Source organism: Fundulus heteroclitus, chromosome 12, assembly GCF_011125445.2.
Source record: "Fundulus heteroclitus isolate FHET01 chromosome 12, MU-UCD_Fhet_4.1, whole genome shotgun sequence".
Taxonomy (NCBI): domain Eukaryota; kingdom Metazoa; phylum Chordata; class Actinopteri; order Cyprinodontiformes; family Fundulidae; genus Fundulus; species Fundulus heteroclitus.
Genome location: NC_046372.1, coordinates 15,458,988 through 15,478,745, shown reverse-complemented (window position 1 = coordinate 15,478,745; position 19,758 = coordinate 15,458,988). Strand labels below are relative to the sequence as shown.

General features: G+C 43.6%; 1 protein-coding gene across 1 annotated transcript; it reads right to left on the bottom strand.

Moving 5' to 3' along the window:
• Positions 1-86: 86 nt before the first annotated feature.
• LOC105937240 (zinc finger protein 462) lies at positions 87-18,084 on the bottom strand. The gene is made up of 10 exons (XM_012878445.3): positions 17,947-18,084; positions 12,407-17,505; positions 12,044-12,330; positions 11,605-11,723; positions 9,659-9,793; positions 9,303-9,549; positions 7,819-7,961; positions 7,494-7,717; positions 3,851-5,003; positions 87-834 (listed from the first exon to the last, which is right to left on the bottom strand). Exons 1-10 carry the CDS (start codon positions 17,963-17,965, stop codon positions 707-709), a joined length of 7,554 nt encoding a protein of 2,517 aa, XP_012733899.2. The 5' UTR covers positions 17,966-18,084; the 3' UTR covers positions 87-706.
• Positions 18,085-19,758: the final 1,674 nt, after the last annotated feature.

Genomic DNA, 19,758 nt, shown 5'->3' with positions numbered 1-19,758 from the left:
ACGAACATAAAACAATATGTCATTGTGTGTTTAATGAATTTACATATCCGTCTTCCTTCTGAAATAAACCAAGTTCAAACAATAAATTCAGCAGCAATTGCAGTCTTGTCTTTCATTTATTTAGTTTACAGTACAATGCCAGTGACATTGACACAAATTTAAAAAAACAAGAATGAAACATGAAGGTGTAAAGCTAAGTGGAAGATTCCTGAAAAAAACAACAAAAAAAAACAAATTTATTCTCAATTAAAGTCAAATACCTAACAGTGCCTGAAGCAAGCAGTAACATTACCTACAATCTAGCATTTAAAGTCAAAGTTTTGAAGGTTCACAGTGTTAGGGTCTGCTTAATTCTACAACAATGACGCCAGAGTAACACTGTTTCTCAAGTTAAAATCTAAAATGGATGGAATGGAGGGGAGGGGGGCAATACTTTTTTGACTTTAACCTTTTAAGACAGGTCATATGATACAGTCGTCATGTTTTGAAGTTCTCTTTGCTTACTGCATTAATGTATAAACAGCTGCTGTATAAAAATATTCAATTAGAAAATGATAAAAAAAAAAAATCTAAAAACAACCAAAAAAAGGTGAATAATCTATTTGTAACATTGCTTTGTTCCTAAACGGTTTTCAAAGAGTAAAATAGTTCCATCGTATAAAAAGCAGGGAGCAGCAGTCGTCAGGCGTCGCCGGAGAGGAAAACGTTAAATTCCATGACGCATGACGTGGCGACTGAGTTCAGAGCTGTTGGTGAGGTTTCGTCCACACAGCTCACAGGTGAACGGCTTCTCACACAGAAGCTCAGCAGCTCCATCCAGGGCGGCGAGTGCATCTAAAAACGAGAGAAAATCATCCCATGACGTTTACCAAACGCAACCAAGGCTACAAAATATTCAGCATAAAATAAGCTACCATCTTATAAACAGTGTTTTTATCTCAAATTAACGTGATCGAATTACAAAAAGCAAAAAAAAATAAAAAATTCAAAAACTGGAACTTTAATCAGTTGGGAGGTTTCTTGGGAAAATGTAAAACCTTTTTACATTAATATGAATTAATCCCCAAAAAAATCCATGTATTATCTGTTCTATTGACAGCTCACCCGCTACTACCATCTAATATAGAACAGATTACTGGATCAATGTGTGGTTCTGTGCTTGTTTGTCTGTCTTGTTGTGTCTCTGCTCTGTCTTCTATAACCCCCAGTCGGTCGAGGCAGATGACCGTTCATACTGAGCCTAGTTCTGCTGGAGGTTTTCCTTCCCACTAATGGGTGGTTTTTCTTTCCACTGTCGCTTCATGCTTGCTCAGTATGAGGGATTGCTGCAAAGCCATGGACAATGCAGACGACTCTCCCTGTGGCTCTACGCTTATCCAGGAATGAATGCTGCTTGTCAGGACTTTGATGCAATCAACTGGTTTCCCTTATATAGGACATTTTGACCAATCTGTATAATCTGATTGATTTTGACTTTGTAAAGTGCCTCGAGATGACATGTTTCATGAATTGCCGCTATATAAATAAAATTGAATTGAAATTGAATTAAAATAACGCTGAAACATTGCTACAATTATTGTTTTCGCGGGATGCATCTTAAATCTGCAGATGGTGATTTATGTAGTTTCATTTTAAGCAAATAAAATTGAAAATTAGATCGAAGTAAATTTTTGATACACTTTTTCATCAGAGTGTAATATAAAGTCAGTTAAACTTCTAGAATATAGACCTGGGGTCAAGAGTTGATAATTCATTTCCCAAAGGTATGCTGGGACTCGTTTTGTATAAGTTGTGCTTAACACTGAGTTAAGACCAAAACAATATCAAAGAATCAGGTTTGGATGGTCCAGTGGGGTCATGGAAACTTGTCTGAGGGTGGATCAAGAACTTTGTGTGCTCCCCATTATGCATCATGGAGCATGACGGTTTCTTAAGGTGCTGCATCGTGGAGTCTGGCAGCAGCAGTGGGTAATTATCCATGACGTTTCCATGCTAAGGACTTCATCCCACCCACACCTGCTTGGCATTGTGTCTGCTGTGCACATACCATCTTACCACCCCCCTGGCTGCAACCAGATTTTTCTCAATTAGTACCTGAAAGGAAACAATTTATTTTCTCCACAAAAAAAAAAGAAAAGAAAAAAATGCTGAAACTCCTTTCACATAAATATGGATATGCACTTTGATCTATGGGGCAAAGTTCCCAGCTGCAGAAATGGGGCACACACCTGAATATTTCAGCTTTCAGCTTAAAAACAGCAACTTAACACTTAAATCTTGGTGTGATTATGCCGCTGCAATGACTTAAATAAACAATTTTGTGTGCATGAATCCTCCTGACAGCACTAACCAAGGCAGGTTTGATTTTATTTGATTAAATGGCACGTTCCTAGGTACGGAAGAGGATTAGGGCCACTCAAAAAAAAAAAAAAAAAGTCTACTCAATTCTGACTTATTTCTCAGAATTCTGACTTTAATCTCAGAATTCTGACTTTAATCTCAGAATTCTGACTTTTTTCTCAGAATTCTGACTTTTTCCTCAGAATTCTGACTTTTTTCTCAGAATTCTGAGATTATAGTCAGAATTCTGACTTTAATCTCAGAATTCTGAGAAAAAAAATCAGAATTCTGACTTTAATCTCAGAATTCTGACTTTTTCACAGAATTCTGAGATTAAAGTCAGAATTTTGACTTTAATCTCAGAATTCTGAGAAAAAAAGTCAGAATTGAGTAACTTTTTCCTTTTTTTTTTTGAGTGGCCCTAATCCTCTTCTATACATAGGCGTGCAGCGTCCTGTACAGAAAAACATCCTCACCTGCATTCATCCTCCTTATGCGCTGATAACCTAATGAGAGTCCTGATGGTGTCTCTCCTCCAATGTGAACGTGAACCTTACGCAAGTAGAAACCCCTCATATTTATGGAAACATCCCAGTGCAGCTCTGATACCCCTGAATGTAGCGTTGTGGGAGGATGGCAGCAGCAAAAGAAACAAACTTTGTACTTGGACCACACTAGCGTCCTGCTTTTCCTCACAATGACATGTTCTGCAATCCATGGACATTAGAATTCTATGGGGTAAGATGACTGTCAATATAAAAGTATGCGTACGTGTCTGAATTTGTAAATGTGAGTCAATAAATGTGAATAAATGTATTTGTTCCTTGTCAACTCATACATGTGAGAACACAATTTTAGAAGTTATGAATACAAGTTACAACTTTGCAAAAATACATACAAGTACGAATCACAATTTTACGAGTACATATCTGCAACCCCTGCTGAAACTGTTACACTCCTTACCAGATGGTGGCGGTAATGACATGTTTACCACCGACAACTAATAGGTATGTAGCAGTTTCAGCAGGGGTTGTAGATTTGTAATCATAAATTTATGATTCGTACTCGTAAAATTGGGATTTGTACTTGTATGCATCGTTGCAAAGTTGTAACTTTTGTAACTTGTATCCATAACTTCCAAAATTGTATTCTCACAGATGAAACGTCTGATGTCACATGTACGAGTTGACCAGTAACACATACATTTATTCACGTTTATTGGCTCACATTTACAAATTCAGACACTTACGCATACGTTTATATATTGACAGTTATCTTACCCCATAGAACAGTCTTAGATTCTAGCGACAGTCTTATTTTCTTCAAAAAGGATAATGTACCGCTTAGTGTGGAGCGGTTTCAACCCACTGAAAAGTCAAAAATCACACATTTTTTAATGTTGACGTAAGACCAGAATGCCTCCACACACTGCTAAGTTTAACGAGTCAGAAAGGAAGATGCTGATCTGCATTTATTGGTAGATAACAGAAGTTGGCGATGATAACCTTACCATCACGGACGTGTGGCGTATCCTGAACCTTGCACTCGTCCTCATCCTTCTTGTTAATCTCAACTTCTCGGTCCGGCTTCAGCTCCTCCGCCTCCTCACACCGTTCCAGACGGGGCTGTTCCTCCTTGACGTGCTCGTCGGGCCCCGTCGACGGTTCCGACTCATCCTTAACGACACCGGCGTCGTGTTTTTGTTCCTGTTTGGAGTTCGCCAGTAACCTGCCCAACCTCTCCCTGTGGCCCAACAGAGGTCGCGGAAAGTTTTGCGAAAGCGTCAGCAAATGGGGTTCAAATCGGAAACCCTCTCTGCGCTTCGACTCGCTTCCCTGTGCGGAGTTAAGCTTCGCTGTGGACGGATTAGGGATGACGTTGACTTCAAACTTTAGGTTCTGGGCCAAAGATGTGCTACAAACCTTTATTGATAATGGCTCAGCACTTGTCTCGTGTTCCACACCGTTAGCCTCGGTTTGGTCTATTTTAGTGTTTCTCTCCTGATCGGGCCTCCTGTGTGACTTTTGCACGCTCCCATCTTGATCCAGCTGCAGGACATGGCGCACTATGTCGTCCTCTACGCTCTGTGCTTTTTGGTGACCCTCCTTCAAATGCAGCCTGTTGGCCTGGACATCTGCCGCTTTGAAGGAAGTCAAAGGCGTCTCTGCGGCTTTCTCTTCTTGTCCGTCGCTCGGCGTGGTTTGGATCTTACTCTCTTCTCCAGCAAAACTGCAGCTGTCAGATTTGAGTCCTGCCTCATTGAGCTCCTCAGCAACTACTTCAGAATTGATTTCGTGCTGTTCTTTTGCAGAGTGACGCAAAGCCACTTTCTGCTCCTGTGTTTGCAGGTCCTGCTCAGGTCTCCTCGGCTCACTGGTGTTTTGCTGAGTAATGTCCGACACAGAGCCGTTGGAGGGTGTTCTTTCACTTTCCTTCTGCTCCCGACTCCCTTGCACTTCCTTTATAGGGAGTATCGTGTCTGCGGGGTGGTATTCTGGGACGCTGTCGCTTTGGGGATCATCATCGCGGTCAGAGTTTAACTCCCCAGCTTCCAGCTCTTCACTGTCAGACTTGTGGTCGTCTTCCTTCTCCAGCCTGGTGCCCGTCCTCGCTTCTAGCTTATCCAGGCTCACCTGACCCACAAGCTCATGGTTTCTCAAAACCTGCAAAAAAAGAACAAAAAAACAAATCCAGAAGTCTTTATAAGTATGTACAGATCATTTCCACTACAGATGGCAGACGGAGCGATGCCCCGACAAACACAAACAGATGAGGGATGAATTGATACAGTTCGAAGTCTACGTTCACACTGCAGGTCTTAATGCTCAATTCCGATTTTTTGTGAAATCTGATTTTTTTGCGTGGTCGTTCACATTTCCATATATCAGAGCTCTGATTACCCCGTATGTTTCTAACAGAGCACTTCGCTCTCAGACTGCAGGTCTGCTGGTGGTTCCTAGAGTCTCTAAAAGTAGAATGGGAGGCAGATCCTTTAGCTATCAGGCTCCTCTCCTGTGGAACCAACTCCCAGTTTTGGTCCGTGAGGCAGACACCCTATCTATTTTTAAGACTAATGTTAAAACTTTCCTTTTTGACAAAGCTTATAGTTAGAGTGGCTCATACCCTGAGCTATCTCTATAGTTGTGCTGTGATAGGCCTAGGCTGCTGGAGGACATCAGGGTCTAATTTTCTCACTCTACTGATTTCTACTGTTCTTCAGTCTACTGTTCTCCAGTTTTGCATTGTATTACATTGAAATGACTGTCGTCATTTCAGCTTTTAACTTTTTGCTCTCTCTCTTTTTCTTCATAGTAGGTACACCTGGTCTGGCGTTCTGTTAACTGTGACATCATCCAGAGAAGACGGCTCACCCGCTATTACCATTTAATGTAGAACAGATTACTAGATCAATGTGTGCTTCTGTGCTTTTTTGTCTCTCTTGTTGTGTCTCTGCTCTGTCTTCTGTAACCCCAGTCGGTCGAGGCAGATGACCGTTCATACTGAGCCCGGTTCTGCCGGAGGTTTTTCCTTCCCGTTAATGGGGAGTTTTTCTTCCCACTGTCGCTTCATACTTGCTCAGTATGAGGGATTGCTGCAAAGCCATGGACAATGCAGACGACTCTTCCTGTGGCTCTACGGTTCCCCAGGAGTGAATGCTGCTTGTCAAGACTTTGAAGAAATCAACTGGTTCCCTTATATAGGACATTTTTTACCAATCTGTATAATATGACTGATTTTGACTTTGTAAAGTGCCTCGAGATGACATGTTTCATTAATTGGTGCTATATAAATAAAATTTAATTGAATTGAATTGAAATATATGCGACTTGTATGTGATCTCCTGTGCGAACTGAATGCGTTCAACCTAAGTGTCCCGCATGCGCACTCGAGGACGCGATGACGTCACACGTAGCAAGCGTCCTCAGTATTTGCGGAAGTAAACATGGATCATAATGCTGCCGCGCATTTTGCGGTCATTCATTTATTTTCTAAGCGGGGCTTTCCCTCCATTGACTGCTCTCCTCATTGTAGTCCGCTATGGATGTCGTCTTTCTTCCCGCTTCTGCATAGCAGGACGCAGAATAGTGACGTTTGTCGAGTATCGGTGACGTACAGGTCGGATAAATGCGACCCGGCCGTACAGACACAGGTCGCATTTGAAAAGATCAGATACTTATCGGATTCAGGACCACATAACCTAGTGGCCTGGGTCGCATTTGAAAAAATCCGAACTGTGTCGTTCAGACTGTCATGAAAAGATCAGATATAGGTCATATATGGGCAAAATAAAAATCGGAATTGGGTCACTTCTGGCTGCAGTGTGAACGTAGCCTAAAGATGAACAAAAACGGCAAGCATGAATGAATGAACCGTTAATAGGATGAACGGACAAACAGGCCAAACAGTGGATAGATGTAACAGAGGGACAGAAGTCTGCAAATCAGGCATCACTAATTAGGGTTGTAGTGTTTGTCATTCATTGAAACTTATTCCTGTTAAAATAAAAGCAGTAAATTAAATTAAACATACATACTTTTCTTCCTAGTCTCTTTTTCCAGGCTTATACACATTTGGAAAATGATGAATTTTGATTCTTTTCCAGAATATACAGGAATCCCATGCTTAAACTTAACTTTTGTCTATTTTGTGGTTGTTTTATTTTTCTATATAGCTCTTAAAATTTTTTTGAATTCTGCTGTTATGCACTTCTTAGTTTTTATCCTGTTATTTTCCTATCCATTTTGATATTTCATCAATTTTGTCTCAGCATCATTTTGTAAGTCTTTTACCTTGTACAGCACTTTGTGCACCATATGGACCGTTGAAAATGCTATATATATATATATATATATATATATATATATATATATATATATATATATATATATATATATACATACAAATAAACTTATTTGATTTAAAATCTGCAAGTGCTTATTTAATATATATTTTATTATTGAATACATTTATTTTATTTATACTTGAATAGAGGGTCCTCAAACACTGTTGTATTAACTCTTGAGGTTAAAAGCAGTATATTTCCAACAGACCAAAAAACAGTCAAACAGCAACGTTTTCTCTAGAAAGCGGAGAACCGGTTGACCCTGAGGAATTTCAGTGATGCACGGAGGGCTTGAGAGACATCTCCTCACCTGGTGCTTATCGCTCAGGTGTGCCTCCAAGTCTTTGAGGCGAGGGCAGTCAAAGTAGCAGAGTCGACACTTGTAAGGTTTGATGTCATCGTGCCTCATCATGTGCAGGCGCAGGTTTTCAGCCCTACCGCTGGTGAAAGTGCATTTGTGACAGCGGAAGACGATGCCTTGTAGGTAGCGGGATAGTTTTGGGCGGCGCACCTCTATCGGCACGACTCGTTCCTCTGGTGGAAAAAAAGAAAGAAAGAGAAGAGCACAGGGAGGGTTTGAAACTGAGACGTCACATCAGGGTTGGGGGTTGAATCTCATGCAGCACCAGAGGCACCTCGATGCAGGACGATGTGGTCGATCATGTTGTTCTTGTTCTTGGTCTGGTAGAGGCAGAACGGGCAGCGGAGGTCCTTCAGATGAGTCGGTTTGGACTGGCAGGTGGAATGGCCCGTCTCTATGTGCATTTCCATGTTTTTTCTTATAGAAAAAGATGGGAACGCAAAAAAAAAAAAAAAATTATGTCACTCCAGAAATTCTTTCCCTATTTACAGTACTCAGCACAATCACAGAAACATTTCAAGCGTGTAAACATACCAACAAAAGTTTTTCTCAAACTCTCAAAGTCTAACTCTTGTACCAAAAAAATATCCTGAAAACCCGTTGAATAACTTCCAGAACAAGGTAAACTTTGAATATTCATGTATCAAAAGTGTTCAAATTAAGTTTAAATATGAATTATCGCATATTTTTTACACCGATTGAGGTATTTCACGTTTGAGTGCTGCCTCCGTTTACGATCGGCCATTTCCGACGTGTGACGTCAGTTCAAGAACACCGAGAACGCGCGAATCGAACTTGTATAGAAACACACATTGTTTACATTGTACAACTGGTACGGCGAACCAGGATATATATGCATGTTTTCCGGGATCTTCTTTCACACACCAAATCTGCGGATCCACGTCTACTTTGAGCAAGTGCTTATAAAAAAATATCGCCAAACTAATTACAAGATAAAATTCCTTCTAGGTGCGTAGTTGGTGGCTGTAGTGTCGCTTATAGGCCTTAGTGCAGACCGCGGTGAAGTTGGTTTGACATTGGACATTCAAGCTCCGCGCAGTCAGCGGGATCTAGCTCACGGTTGATCCGGTTGAAGGACTCCGATTTCGGCCAGCGTCTCTCAGCTGCTCCCTTCTCCCATACGCGGTGGGACCGTCAGCAAATCTGATTTGATTTTTGTTTCTCAAGACGCTCCGCTGACTCCGCAGAGCTTGAATGTCCAATGTCAAACCAACTTCACCGCAGTCTAGTGCAGGCCAGAAAGTAGCGCTACATACTTGATCGAAGGATCCGAAAGAAATGGGATAAATTCGTAAAAGAAACGCGAAAGGACTGGATTGCCGGCATTGACAAAAGTGTTTTATGCATTTCACACTTCATGAGCGAGGAAAGTCGCAGTGTTAGCAGACTGTGTTATTGCCGGATGCTCGGTACTCGTTCTGTGTGTGACGTCACACACCGGATCGGCCGATTGAGGAATGCTCGGGCTCATTTGCATATACAGCAAGTTTTATCGAAATTACTTCCAAACGGCACACATAATTCACTTATAATATACATTTCTTTACTCTGGTGACTATTTGAATGCATCTGCGTTAAAATAAATTTTACGTGCGACTTAGACTTTAAAATCAGATTCAACAAGCTTCCTGTAAATAAATCTTTACAGGATCATCGCTTTTTGGGTCTTTGCACCATCTAAATGTGTTTTATTGTAAACAATTGCCTATGGAGTTCCCCCACACGGCTGCCGCTTACCTCACGCCCGTGAAGAAGTCGCAGTCTTTGCACCGGAGGACTTTTTTCCCGTGCCGGTTCGCGTAGTGCCGCCGGATGCTGGACAGGTGTTCGGTGTTGAAGTTGCACATCTCGCACTGAAGGAAGCTGTCGTACAAATTGATTTGGTGAAAGTTCACGTTCGTTTTGTCCACATTCTGCGCCATCAAGCTGTAGTGGGTCAACTGCCGCTGCACATCCGGGGGCTCCGAGTACGACTCGGTGGATTCTGTCGGAGTAGCAGAGGTCCAACTGTGTTAGCGCTTACAGCTACTACAGCAAACCTCTCATTTTAAGACTACGGGGGATTAAAGCCAAGCATAAAGTGGGTAACTTACCTTCTGCATCCTCTGGTTCTTCATTGAGGTCAGGAAAGTTGCCCATTCTCTCAGACGAATCTGGAAACTCCTTGTCGGAGCTTTGAGAAATCTCCTCGTCTTTAGTGCTGATCTTTAAGTCATTCTCAATGATGTCTGCGAGTTTAGCAGCGCAGCGGGAACATGGAAAACACAAAAGCCTGATATTACATTTCAATATACAATGAATTGCAGTACCAGTACATACAGTATGACAATCACAAAGGGGGTACCCTGGAAGCCTTTTCTGTTATTGTTTATTTTTGCTTTAGATGCCTCACATTCACACTTTGCAATCCATGAACAGTTTTTCGCCAAATTGATGCTCACACCTGAAACAGATACTAGTTTATGCAACACTATAGCTCATTATGATGGAAAAGTAATACTGCAGAGTAAAATGTGGGTTGCTTGCGAGTTGAATCTTCATGAAAACATTGAACACTAATGTCAGAAGTGCACTTTGCTTAAGGTTGTTGCAGCTCTACATTAAATCTAACTAAAGCACTCTTCATTAAAATTCTGCCATTTATGTACATCTGTAATTATTTGAACAGAAATAGTAAAATACAGAGTTTAAAACGAGATATTACTCACAGCCTCTCTTCACTTTCTGTTCATACTTAACACAATTTTAGCAGGCAAGCACTATGCTGACTGGGGCTGGGTGTTGTTGAGCACCTCATGATTCGATTTTTATTATTTGGGTCACGATTCGATTCAATATCAACTCAATTCAATATTGACTTATTTTGTAAAAAGCAGAAGTACACAATTTTTTGAGAGTACCGGTTACATTTTAGGTATTCATAAAAATGTTGTCCATATCAAAAGCCATAGTATACCAGTGCATGTATTAATATTCTTGAGCAATTAAATATCAATATGGAGTACAAAAAGTGAAAACATGACAGTACTGCATTATCATTGAGGTTCATGCAATTAAAGTGCATGCAAACCTAAATTATTTTAACGTAAATTATTCTCCTTTCCTCTTAGAAACTGGGATTACTTTAATTTTTTGACCACCACCACATCACAAAATAAAGCACTAGCGCATTAATACTCGTGATGAATAACGAAGAGCAAAAGTTAAAACAAGTATTAATGTACTCAGTAGCTACGCTTACATGGACAAAAGTAATCGAGATAAAAATGCGTCGTGTAAACAAGCCAATCGGAATATTGTGATTGGATTAAGCTCCATCGGGATTTAATTGTATTCAATAACAATATATACCGATTGATAGACGTATATTGATGATAGAAAAAAAGGTCAATAAAAAATTTCATTAGAATAACAATTTTCCTTCCTTTTGCATGCAGCGGTCGGTCATGAGTTAAAAGGTCCACTCCATGGCCGCGAGCTGAGCAGAGTCTGACCAGACCAGACCAAAGCAGATAGAGAAGTCATATAACTAATTTTCTGTACTATAAGCAGAGCGTGGGGAATAAGAACAAAAGATTGTAATGGTCGGTTGTCAAAGCGGGCATGAAACGCCTCCCTGGTGGGCATGAAGTGACACATGGTCTGTAGGAAACATCTCCAAGGAGGAAGCACCATGTGAACACAAAAAGAGGGAGATAATAATAGAGAAAATCTGAATAGATACATAATGACGGAGCGTTGAAATGACAGCAGCCACCCATAATGTCAGAGTAACAACAACAACACGCACAACTCGCAGCTATTTTAGCTTACAGCTCACAAGCATTTACACCTGAGAAGATCCGGTGATGAGGCTGACAAGCTGTTTTTTTTTCAAATTATGGAGTCCTGCCAAAAGACCTTCTCTTATCCAGCGTGTCTGGCACTGAAAACTACTAGTTTAGTAACAGTAAGAAGAAAAAAAAAAAAAAAAAAAAAAAAAAAAAGGGGGAAACCCAATCGAAGTGGATGTTTGATGGATCACTGACAGCTTTCTCACCTTGATGGTTTTTCAGAAAATGACTTTGCCAAAGCGCCATGAAATTGGTCCGGTAAGAACAGCAGCCACACAGGTAAGGCTTCACCGTCTCCGGTTTGTGGAAAAGGTATTTTTTGATGCTGGTGAGAGATTGAAAAAAAAGAAAGAAAGAAATACAATTAGAAAAGGATTAAAAATGTGGGTATGGTTTAACCTCATGAACATGGATAAACAATGTTATTTTGTTCTTACTCGTTATAGGAATTTTGTTTTGACCAATCTGTATAATCTGATTGATTTTGACTTTGTAAAGTGCCTTGAGATGACACGTTTCATGAATTGGCGCTATATAAATAACATTTAATTGAATTGAATATAAAAAGGTGTTCACTGCACAAAACAAACATTTCCACTCTGGTCTCTGAAACCACTAACCAGAAACTAGTGATGTTTTTCTGACCTGTGTTTGAACTCCGTGTTCACCACATTGTCCAGCTTCTTGATGGCTCCCATGGCGGCGTGGCTTCGCTCGTGTAAACGCAGACCTTTGTACGACATGAACGCCCTCTGGCACCGTTTGCAGCGGTGTCCGCCCCCTTGGCCTTCAGCCTCCGGCCCGACATCCGAGAGCTTCGAAGGCGACGTCTGGGGACTGGTCGAGAGACTTCCAGCCTCCGCCGGCGTGTCCGTCCGCTGGCTGAGCTCCTCGCCGCTTTCGGATTTGGCGAGTTTATCTTGTTGGGAGACCTGCGGATTAAAGTCGTAGCGATCAACCCCCCGGAAATGAAGCTCCTGGATTTGGCAGAAGACCAAGTTCACTTACCTCAGGGCGTAGGGGCCTTGGCAATGCTCTGAAGAGGGAATACATTTTTTTTGCGGCCTCCGGCTTGGCCTGGTCTCGGTGGCGGTCCAGGTGTCGGCAGAGTTTTCTGGTTCCGTACAAATTCACTTTGCAGAACTTGCACTTGAAGAGCCCCGTGCTTTCCTTCCTCACTCCGAACGACAACACGATGAAGTCCGATTTGCTGCCCAGCTTGTGAAAAGTGTTGTAGTGGTCGATGAGCAACTGGGACGAGTCAAACGTCGAGTCTGGACACTTCTTGCACTTCAACGTTGGCGGTTTTTTAAATCTGAAGTATTTCAGGAGGAAGTTGTTCTTTCGCTTGTTGTACCTTTCCAACATCTTGTAGGTGTTTAGCGCGTCCAGTTTGTGACCGCCTTTGTAGTGAGCTTGCAGGTTTTTTCGTGAGAACGTCGAGTACACACACAGCTGACACTTGTACGACGAGTCTTTTTTCAGCAACGCCTTCCTCGAAGGGGCAGCTTCGGACGCGTCGGCTCGTGAACCGCCATCGCCGGAAGCCGCCTCTTCGCCTTGCTCCCCCTGAGGGCGGGGAGGGTCCTGCGATGTTGCTTTCAAGGGGGCGGCTACTACGTCTGCGGCCAGAGAGCCGTCACCGTCTCGCTTGTCTGCTTCGTATTCGGAGAAAAGCTCAGAAACGGCCGCGCCGCCGTGCTCTTTTTGACAGTGGGATTTTAGTTTCTTGATGGACGGGTGAATCTGTGGGCATCTCTTACACAGGTACCCTCTTTCATAAGAACCCTTTCCTTTCGAGCACCGTATGATGCTGGAGACGGAGATTTCGCCCGTTTCCAGCTCGTCGGCTCTCACCACAACGCTTGGGTGCTTCATCTGGCTGTGGGTGAGAGTCCCGTGGTAAGTGGTGTTCACGTACGGACAGCTGGGACACCTGTAGATGAACCTTTTGTCCTTCGAGTTATGTTGCTGCGGCTGAGGCGACGGCTCTTGCTTCTTGCCGCCGGGCTTGTACACGGGAACGTAGTATTTCAGGTAGGCCCCCCTTCCGTGTGTCCTGGCGTAATGCTTCGAAAGTCGCTTTTTAAACGAATAGGTCTGTGGACACAACACGCACTTATACACGCAGTCCTTCGGAGCAGCTTTCTTGTGCTGCTTCAGCACGTGTTGGTTCAGACCGACGTTTGTGCAGGCGACATAAGGACACTGCTGGCACTTCAACCTGCCGTAGACGTTCTTGGTAAGAAGGGAAGCCTTGGAGACGGACTTATGAGTTTTGTGGGGCTGAGCTAGCTTTATCTTAAGAACCAAAGACGGCTTGTCAGACGGTTTGGGCCCACCGGGCGCCGTCTCGTTGTGTTCCTGTTCGCGGTGCCTCATCAGCTTCTTCAGCGTGGCACAGATCTTTGGGCACGCTTTACAGGTGTACCCGCTGAATTTGAACGTCTCGTCGGAGGCATTTCTCTTCTTGTCCCGATCCTGCAAACGAGCCGGATCCAGATGAAGGCTGTCTGCGCTGGACGGGGAGGCAGGATGCTTCATGTAGCAGTGAGTGAGAACTCCCTGATGACTGGTGTTGATGTAGTTGCAATACGGACACTTGAAGACGTGTACGCGCCGCTCGGTTTTTTCCGCGTGTTTCTTCGGCTCTTTCGCGTTTTTATCTTCGAGGTGTTTGATGCCGCAGTGAACGCTCAGGCCGTGCTTCCGATTGAACGTGGCGGGGCACAACGAGCACTTGAACACCGTGGACGACGAATCTTCTTGCTCTGCGACGTCAAGAGGCACCTGGAAGGACTCAAACAACCCCGGCATCTCGTTGAGTTCTTCCAACTGGCTCTTTCCCCTCGTCCCTTTGTCACTCTGCGGGTCTGAGACGTCCTCTTTAGCGGGCGCGGGATGAAACTGGTTGCTGTGGCGTTCGAGAGAGAACTTTGAGAAACTTTTAAAAGAACACGCTGCGCATCGATAAGGTTTGTCGGTTTTTTCTGAACTTTGTGATCTCAGGCCTTGATGGCCCGGCTTTAGTTCAGTTTTCTTGTCTTTTGAAAACATACAATTGGGACCGACATATAACCGAGTCTTTATAGTGGCAAGGCTTGCGTGCTTACACCCTGGATGCCATTCCTGGTAGTGCTTGTGGACCGCTTCTGCTTTTTTGTGACTGAAAGCACACCACTCGCAGTGATAGCCCGGCTCCAGCACCCCTTTACGGTAGCACAGCCTTAGAGTCCGCGTGACGGAAAATTTCGAGCAGTGGGTTTTCCGCATGTGTGACATCAAAAGGAACACGTACTGAGTAGTGAACGTGCAGTATTTGCACGGAAGCTTCCTTCGCGTTTCGCCGCTCCCAGCTGCAAGCGACGCCGAGCCGGGAATTGTCTCGGAAGAGCTGTTTGCAGTTTCTTTTTTGCCCGTAGCTTTCTCCTGCGGCTCCGGGTTCAAAGCCGATAGAAGAGGAGATTTCTGCAGCTGTTTGAGCACCGCGGCCGTGTACGCGTGAATGTTGGCGGTCTCGTTAGAAACGCGGTGTACTCTGGAGCAATGGTGTAACACTACGGACACCGCTCTGTTTTTGTAGTTGCAAAAGCGGCAGAAAAACATGTCCTTGTCACTTTCCCTTATAATAGGAAGAGGTAAATGTTGAGAGAGTGTGGTGGTCTTTCCTTGAAGTTTTGATTCTTTTATCTTCTTGTGGATCGAGGACGAATATTTAATAATATTCTCCCGATTGGACCATCGGTATTTGTGAACTCTGTTTTGGTGAGCGATCACGCCTTGCGTTGACGGATTTCCAAAATTGCAGAGATGGCAGTAGAATAATTTGTCTGCGAGCACATAGGGTTGATTTTTTTTAGAACCGCTCCTTTTAAGCTGAGCCTCGATTTTGCTGCTTTTTTCAACGTGATTACTGGTTTCAGAAGTCATTTGGATCTTGGCCTTATTCTCCATAACCTCGGCGCTATACTGTATGATGTCTTCCTTCGATAAGAGTATTTGGCCAGAATGTTTTGCGTTATGATGGCCAATGACGCTTCTGATTTGAGGACTTGCGTAATTGCAAAACTGACAGTAGTGCATCTCCAGCGGTGAACTACAGAGCAGCTTTTCTGATTTAGGCCCGGTTGTTTGTGTATCAGGTTTAGAGGCAGACATCTTCGCACTGCTTTTATTTTTTGCAGACTTCAGGTGTTTTGGTGCGGAAAGCTCTGAAGTTTTCTTGGCAGCTTCCGACGTGTGGTCTGGTGTGGGCAACGTAGCGTCTTGCAGAGCCAGCTCAGGTTTGAGCTTCGCCTTCTGCGAAGGCACCTTTTCGTCCATTTCCAAATCCTCCAATCTGCTGGTTGTTTGTCTTATGGGTTTAGAAGGCAACTTCCCTTTTTTGACGCCGTCCACCAGAGATCTAACGTCCTCAATTCTCAAAAGGTCTGATCGACTTTTGGAAACCTCGGGTACGACCCGGACCGTGGATGCTGCAGGCTCCTCCTGTACATGTACGTCGGCTCTTTCGCCCTGTGAGGTTTCCTTCTCAGGCATCGGCTGTGATTTGCTACGAGCCAACCGTTTTATTTCATCTATTGTAACAGTCCTTTCCGGGTGCTTTTTCTGGTAGTGAACATGCATGACAACGGCTGACTTGTGCTCAAAGTCACATCTGCTGCATTTATACGGGCTCACGTCCGGTCTTGTGGGGGTGGGGGGTTGGGGTGAAGGTGTAATTTCCACATCTTTAGACGGTGAGCTGGGTCTCTTGGGGGAAACCTCCGCCGATCTTTCTGGACTTGACGTTTTCACGCACGGCTCCTTCGGACATTTGCTCGCGAAATATTTACAGAACAACAAAGAATTGTCCGCCTCACAAGCCGGATGCCTTTCCTTGTAGTGGTGTTTTAGGGCCTTCGCCTCGTGGCAGGTGAACGGACACGTGAAGCATCTAAACAGCAGTCTGAGCTCATTCGATTTCATCTTGAACACGTCTGGAACCTCCGGATGCTTTTCTGTGTAGTGCCACTTGAGGTCACCGGGGCTTAGAAACTCCACGGGGCAGTGGAGGCAGCGGAAGGTGGCGCTCTGATCAGCCGGCTGCTGAATGTAGCCATCGTTACATCTGACGTAGGGGTGATTGCTATGATAGTGAGCGGACACGAGCCTGACGCTCACGTCGCTGTAGTCGCAGTGCTTACAGAAATAAACGCTCGGGGGTGCCGGGTCTCTGCCAACGGCGCCGGCCTTCTTTTCCTCTTCGTCTTCGCTGACTTCAAACGCAAACTCCGTGCTGCCCGAATGTTTTCCGTTCCCATCTTCAGTCCCTTCTCGTGTATTTTCTGATTCTAATTTGGCCTTTTTAGTCTTGGGACCGTTCGAGCTCTCGTCGTTGGTCCTTCTGCCGATCTCGTTCACGGCCATTTTTGTTTGTTCTTCCGCCGGATCGGAAGCTCCTAGCATGGCATGATAAAGATGGTCACTTTGCAGGAAGTTGTCCGACCGATGGTAGACGTCGATCCAAGGCTTTGCAGAGACTTTACTCACAGCGGTCCAGTGCAGGTTGGGTTCTGGGGGGGTGTCCACTAAAATTAGAGTTTCCTTGGTGTCGCAGGCCAACTTGAGCTTCTCGTTTGTTCCAGGTGATTCTGTAAAACAGCTGCCGATGGTTTGCGCCGGCCTCTTGTATGTTTTTATATCCCTTAACGAGGGAGCTTCTTCTTCTTCGTTGGTTTGGTTCGTTAACGTGACAGCCGCTTCTCTATCTGCGCTGCCAGAAACGACAGTTTCAGTCAAGTCCGAGCTTTCAGTTCGTTCACACTGCGCCTCATGCTTTGTCAAAGCGTCTTGACTGCAAGTCTTAAAATCACAGCTCCTGCACACAAATCTCTGTCCTGAAGGTCTGCTGCTCTCAGTGTTGGCCTTTTTCCTCTCAGCGTATTTTAAGCCAGCACCTTTGAGCGAAGCATCCACGTCCAAGCAGTGCACCTTGTTGAGATGCTCGAAGAGGTACACCTTGGATTTGAAGATTAGGGTACATTTCGTGCAGTGGAGAGACTTTGCCGAGCGTTCTTCTGGAACTGCCTGATTCTTGGGTCCAGAGGTGGAAAACTGCACTGAATCTGAAAATTGTAAAGGAGGGGGGGGGAAAAAATGTGAACTGCATAGCCTGAATCAAAACATGTGTACAAAAATCAACACTACGGATTGCCATTATGATACACACCACTTTGCATCTTGTATTCAGCAGCTTCCCACAAATAAGCCCCACTATGGCACACCTAGATGATTAGCAAGGAAGGATTGTTTCCATTAATGAGGCACTATCATAGATGACTTTGTGTTTTGTTCACGATTGCACAAGTGAGAGGTCGAAAAAGAGCTTTTTCTTTTGAAAAATCAACTGCTAAGCCCACCTCTGCATTGATAAACCTGTCTGCCCCGCACGTTCAGCAGAAAGGGACGATCAACTACCAGAAGCCCAACAGAACCTCTGCAGAAACAGGTCTTAAGGGGCAGATGTAAAAACGCAGCGACTCGCCGGGTAGCTGATTAATACTCACACACGGAGGTAAACACCATATGAGGCCTACGAGTCAATGTTTTGAAGCGCTGCCGCAGAAAACACAGACCGACATGTTTCCGCCATTTTTCCCGCGAGTAGATCTGGCCTTCCCCCTCCTCCTTCTCCTCGACCCTCCTCCCCCTCCGCTTCTTCTTCTTCTTCTTCTTCTTCTTTGGTGTTCTTGGGCGGTTGGCGAACAACAAACGTGGCGCATTACCGCCACCTCCTGGTCTGGAGTGTGGACAGAATGACTCAGGGGATTAAATCCTACCGTGCAGCTGTAATTTTAGATAACAAAATATTATCTGATAAACCTTACCTTTTCAATTACTTCTAAATAAACCAACTATATATAATTTAACTTTAATTCTATTTAAATTTTGAATTAATCGTTGTCTCTCTTCCTCATATTTTTTTTTTACAGTGCAACAAAATTAAATTCATTCCATTAAATTTTATTTATATAGCGCCAATTCATGAAACATGTAATCTCAAGGCACTTTCCAAAGTCTAATTCAATCAGATTATACAGATTGGTCAAATAATTTCCTATATAAGGGAACCTAGTTGATTGCATCAAATTCTTGACAAGCAGCATTCACTCCTGAAGAAGCATAGAGCCACAGGGAGAGTCGTCTGCATTGTCCATGGCTTTGCAGCAATCCCTCATACTGAGCATGCAGGAAGCGACAGTAACAAACACAACATGATCTATTGTTTCCTCTATTCCACAGTATTTACATTTACCATTAGAGTTTGCCTAAAATAAAAAGAGCACTATTTAAACCAGTATGGCCAGATCTGAGACGATAAATTATTGTTTCTTCCCTCCTTGTCTTTCCTGTTCTTCTCATTTCTCCAGTCTTCTTTTGAATTTTATAAAACAAACGTCCTTTCTTTTCATTCTCCCATTCCTTTTGTCATTTAGCCTTCATTTTCTGTTTAATTAACATTTTTATTTCTATTTGACTAAAATGAATAGCTAAACATACTGATACATGTCTTCCTTTGCCACCCTATCTACCAATTAATTTCCTTTTACACCATAATGCGCTGGCATCCACAAAACTTTTACCATCATATTTTTTCTGTATAATGTCTGTTGAATTTCTATTAAAATATCTGGCCTGCTTTCTGAATGATTATACTGTAAACTAACTAAAGATGAACTAGAACAAAAATGTTAGGATGCCATTTGTGGACTTCAGCTCAGCCTTCAACACCCAGACATGCCTGCTCTGAAGCTTCACAACATAGGTTTATCTACACACACAAGTCCAGAGAAGGGCCAGAGGCATCTCCACTGATCCCACCCACCCAGTTTGCCCCTCTCCCATCAGCTAAACGCTTCAGAAGCATCAGATCCAGAACTAATAAACTTATAAAATAAGAGATGTCGCTATCGCCCACTGCTGAGAAGTTTGTGGTCCATCATGTTACAATCACACTACTGTCATTGCCTACGTGCACACTGTTATTCTCAAGAATATCAAATTGCACATTTCTGTAAATGAAGCCTCAAGATCACTGCACAAAAGTCACCTCATTACTTGAGATTCATGAAGGAGGGACTTACCCAAGCAACATGGCTCATATTACTCGCAAAAGGACTTACTGTATATTAGAGCTCCTGGACTCTGATACAGCTTGCATTCTCTAATGTGTGTGTGTGTGTGTGTATGGGGGGGGGGGGGGGGGGGGGGGAGAAAACCTGTAAATACTAAGTCTGCTGTGTCTGTGTGTCATGCTATTTGTGTGTATCCTAAGATGGTGTCTGCCTCAAAGGTAATTTCACCAAGGTAAAACACGA

Bases quoted from the DNA above. Each gene is read 5' to 3' on its own strand.
- LOC105937240 (XM_012878445.3), bottom strand. The intron at 12,331-12,406 runs GTAAGTGAACTT...TTTAATCCGCAG, and splicing joins CAAGGCCCCTACGCCCTGAG to GTCTCCCAACAAGATAAACT. The intron at 9,550-9,658 runs GTAAGTTACCCA...CTACTCCGACAG, and splicing joins AGAACCAGAGGATGCAGAAG to AATCCACCGAGTCGTACTCG.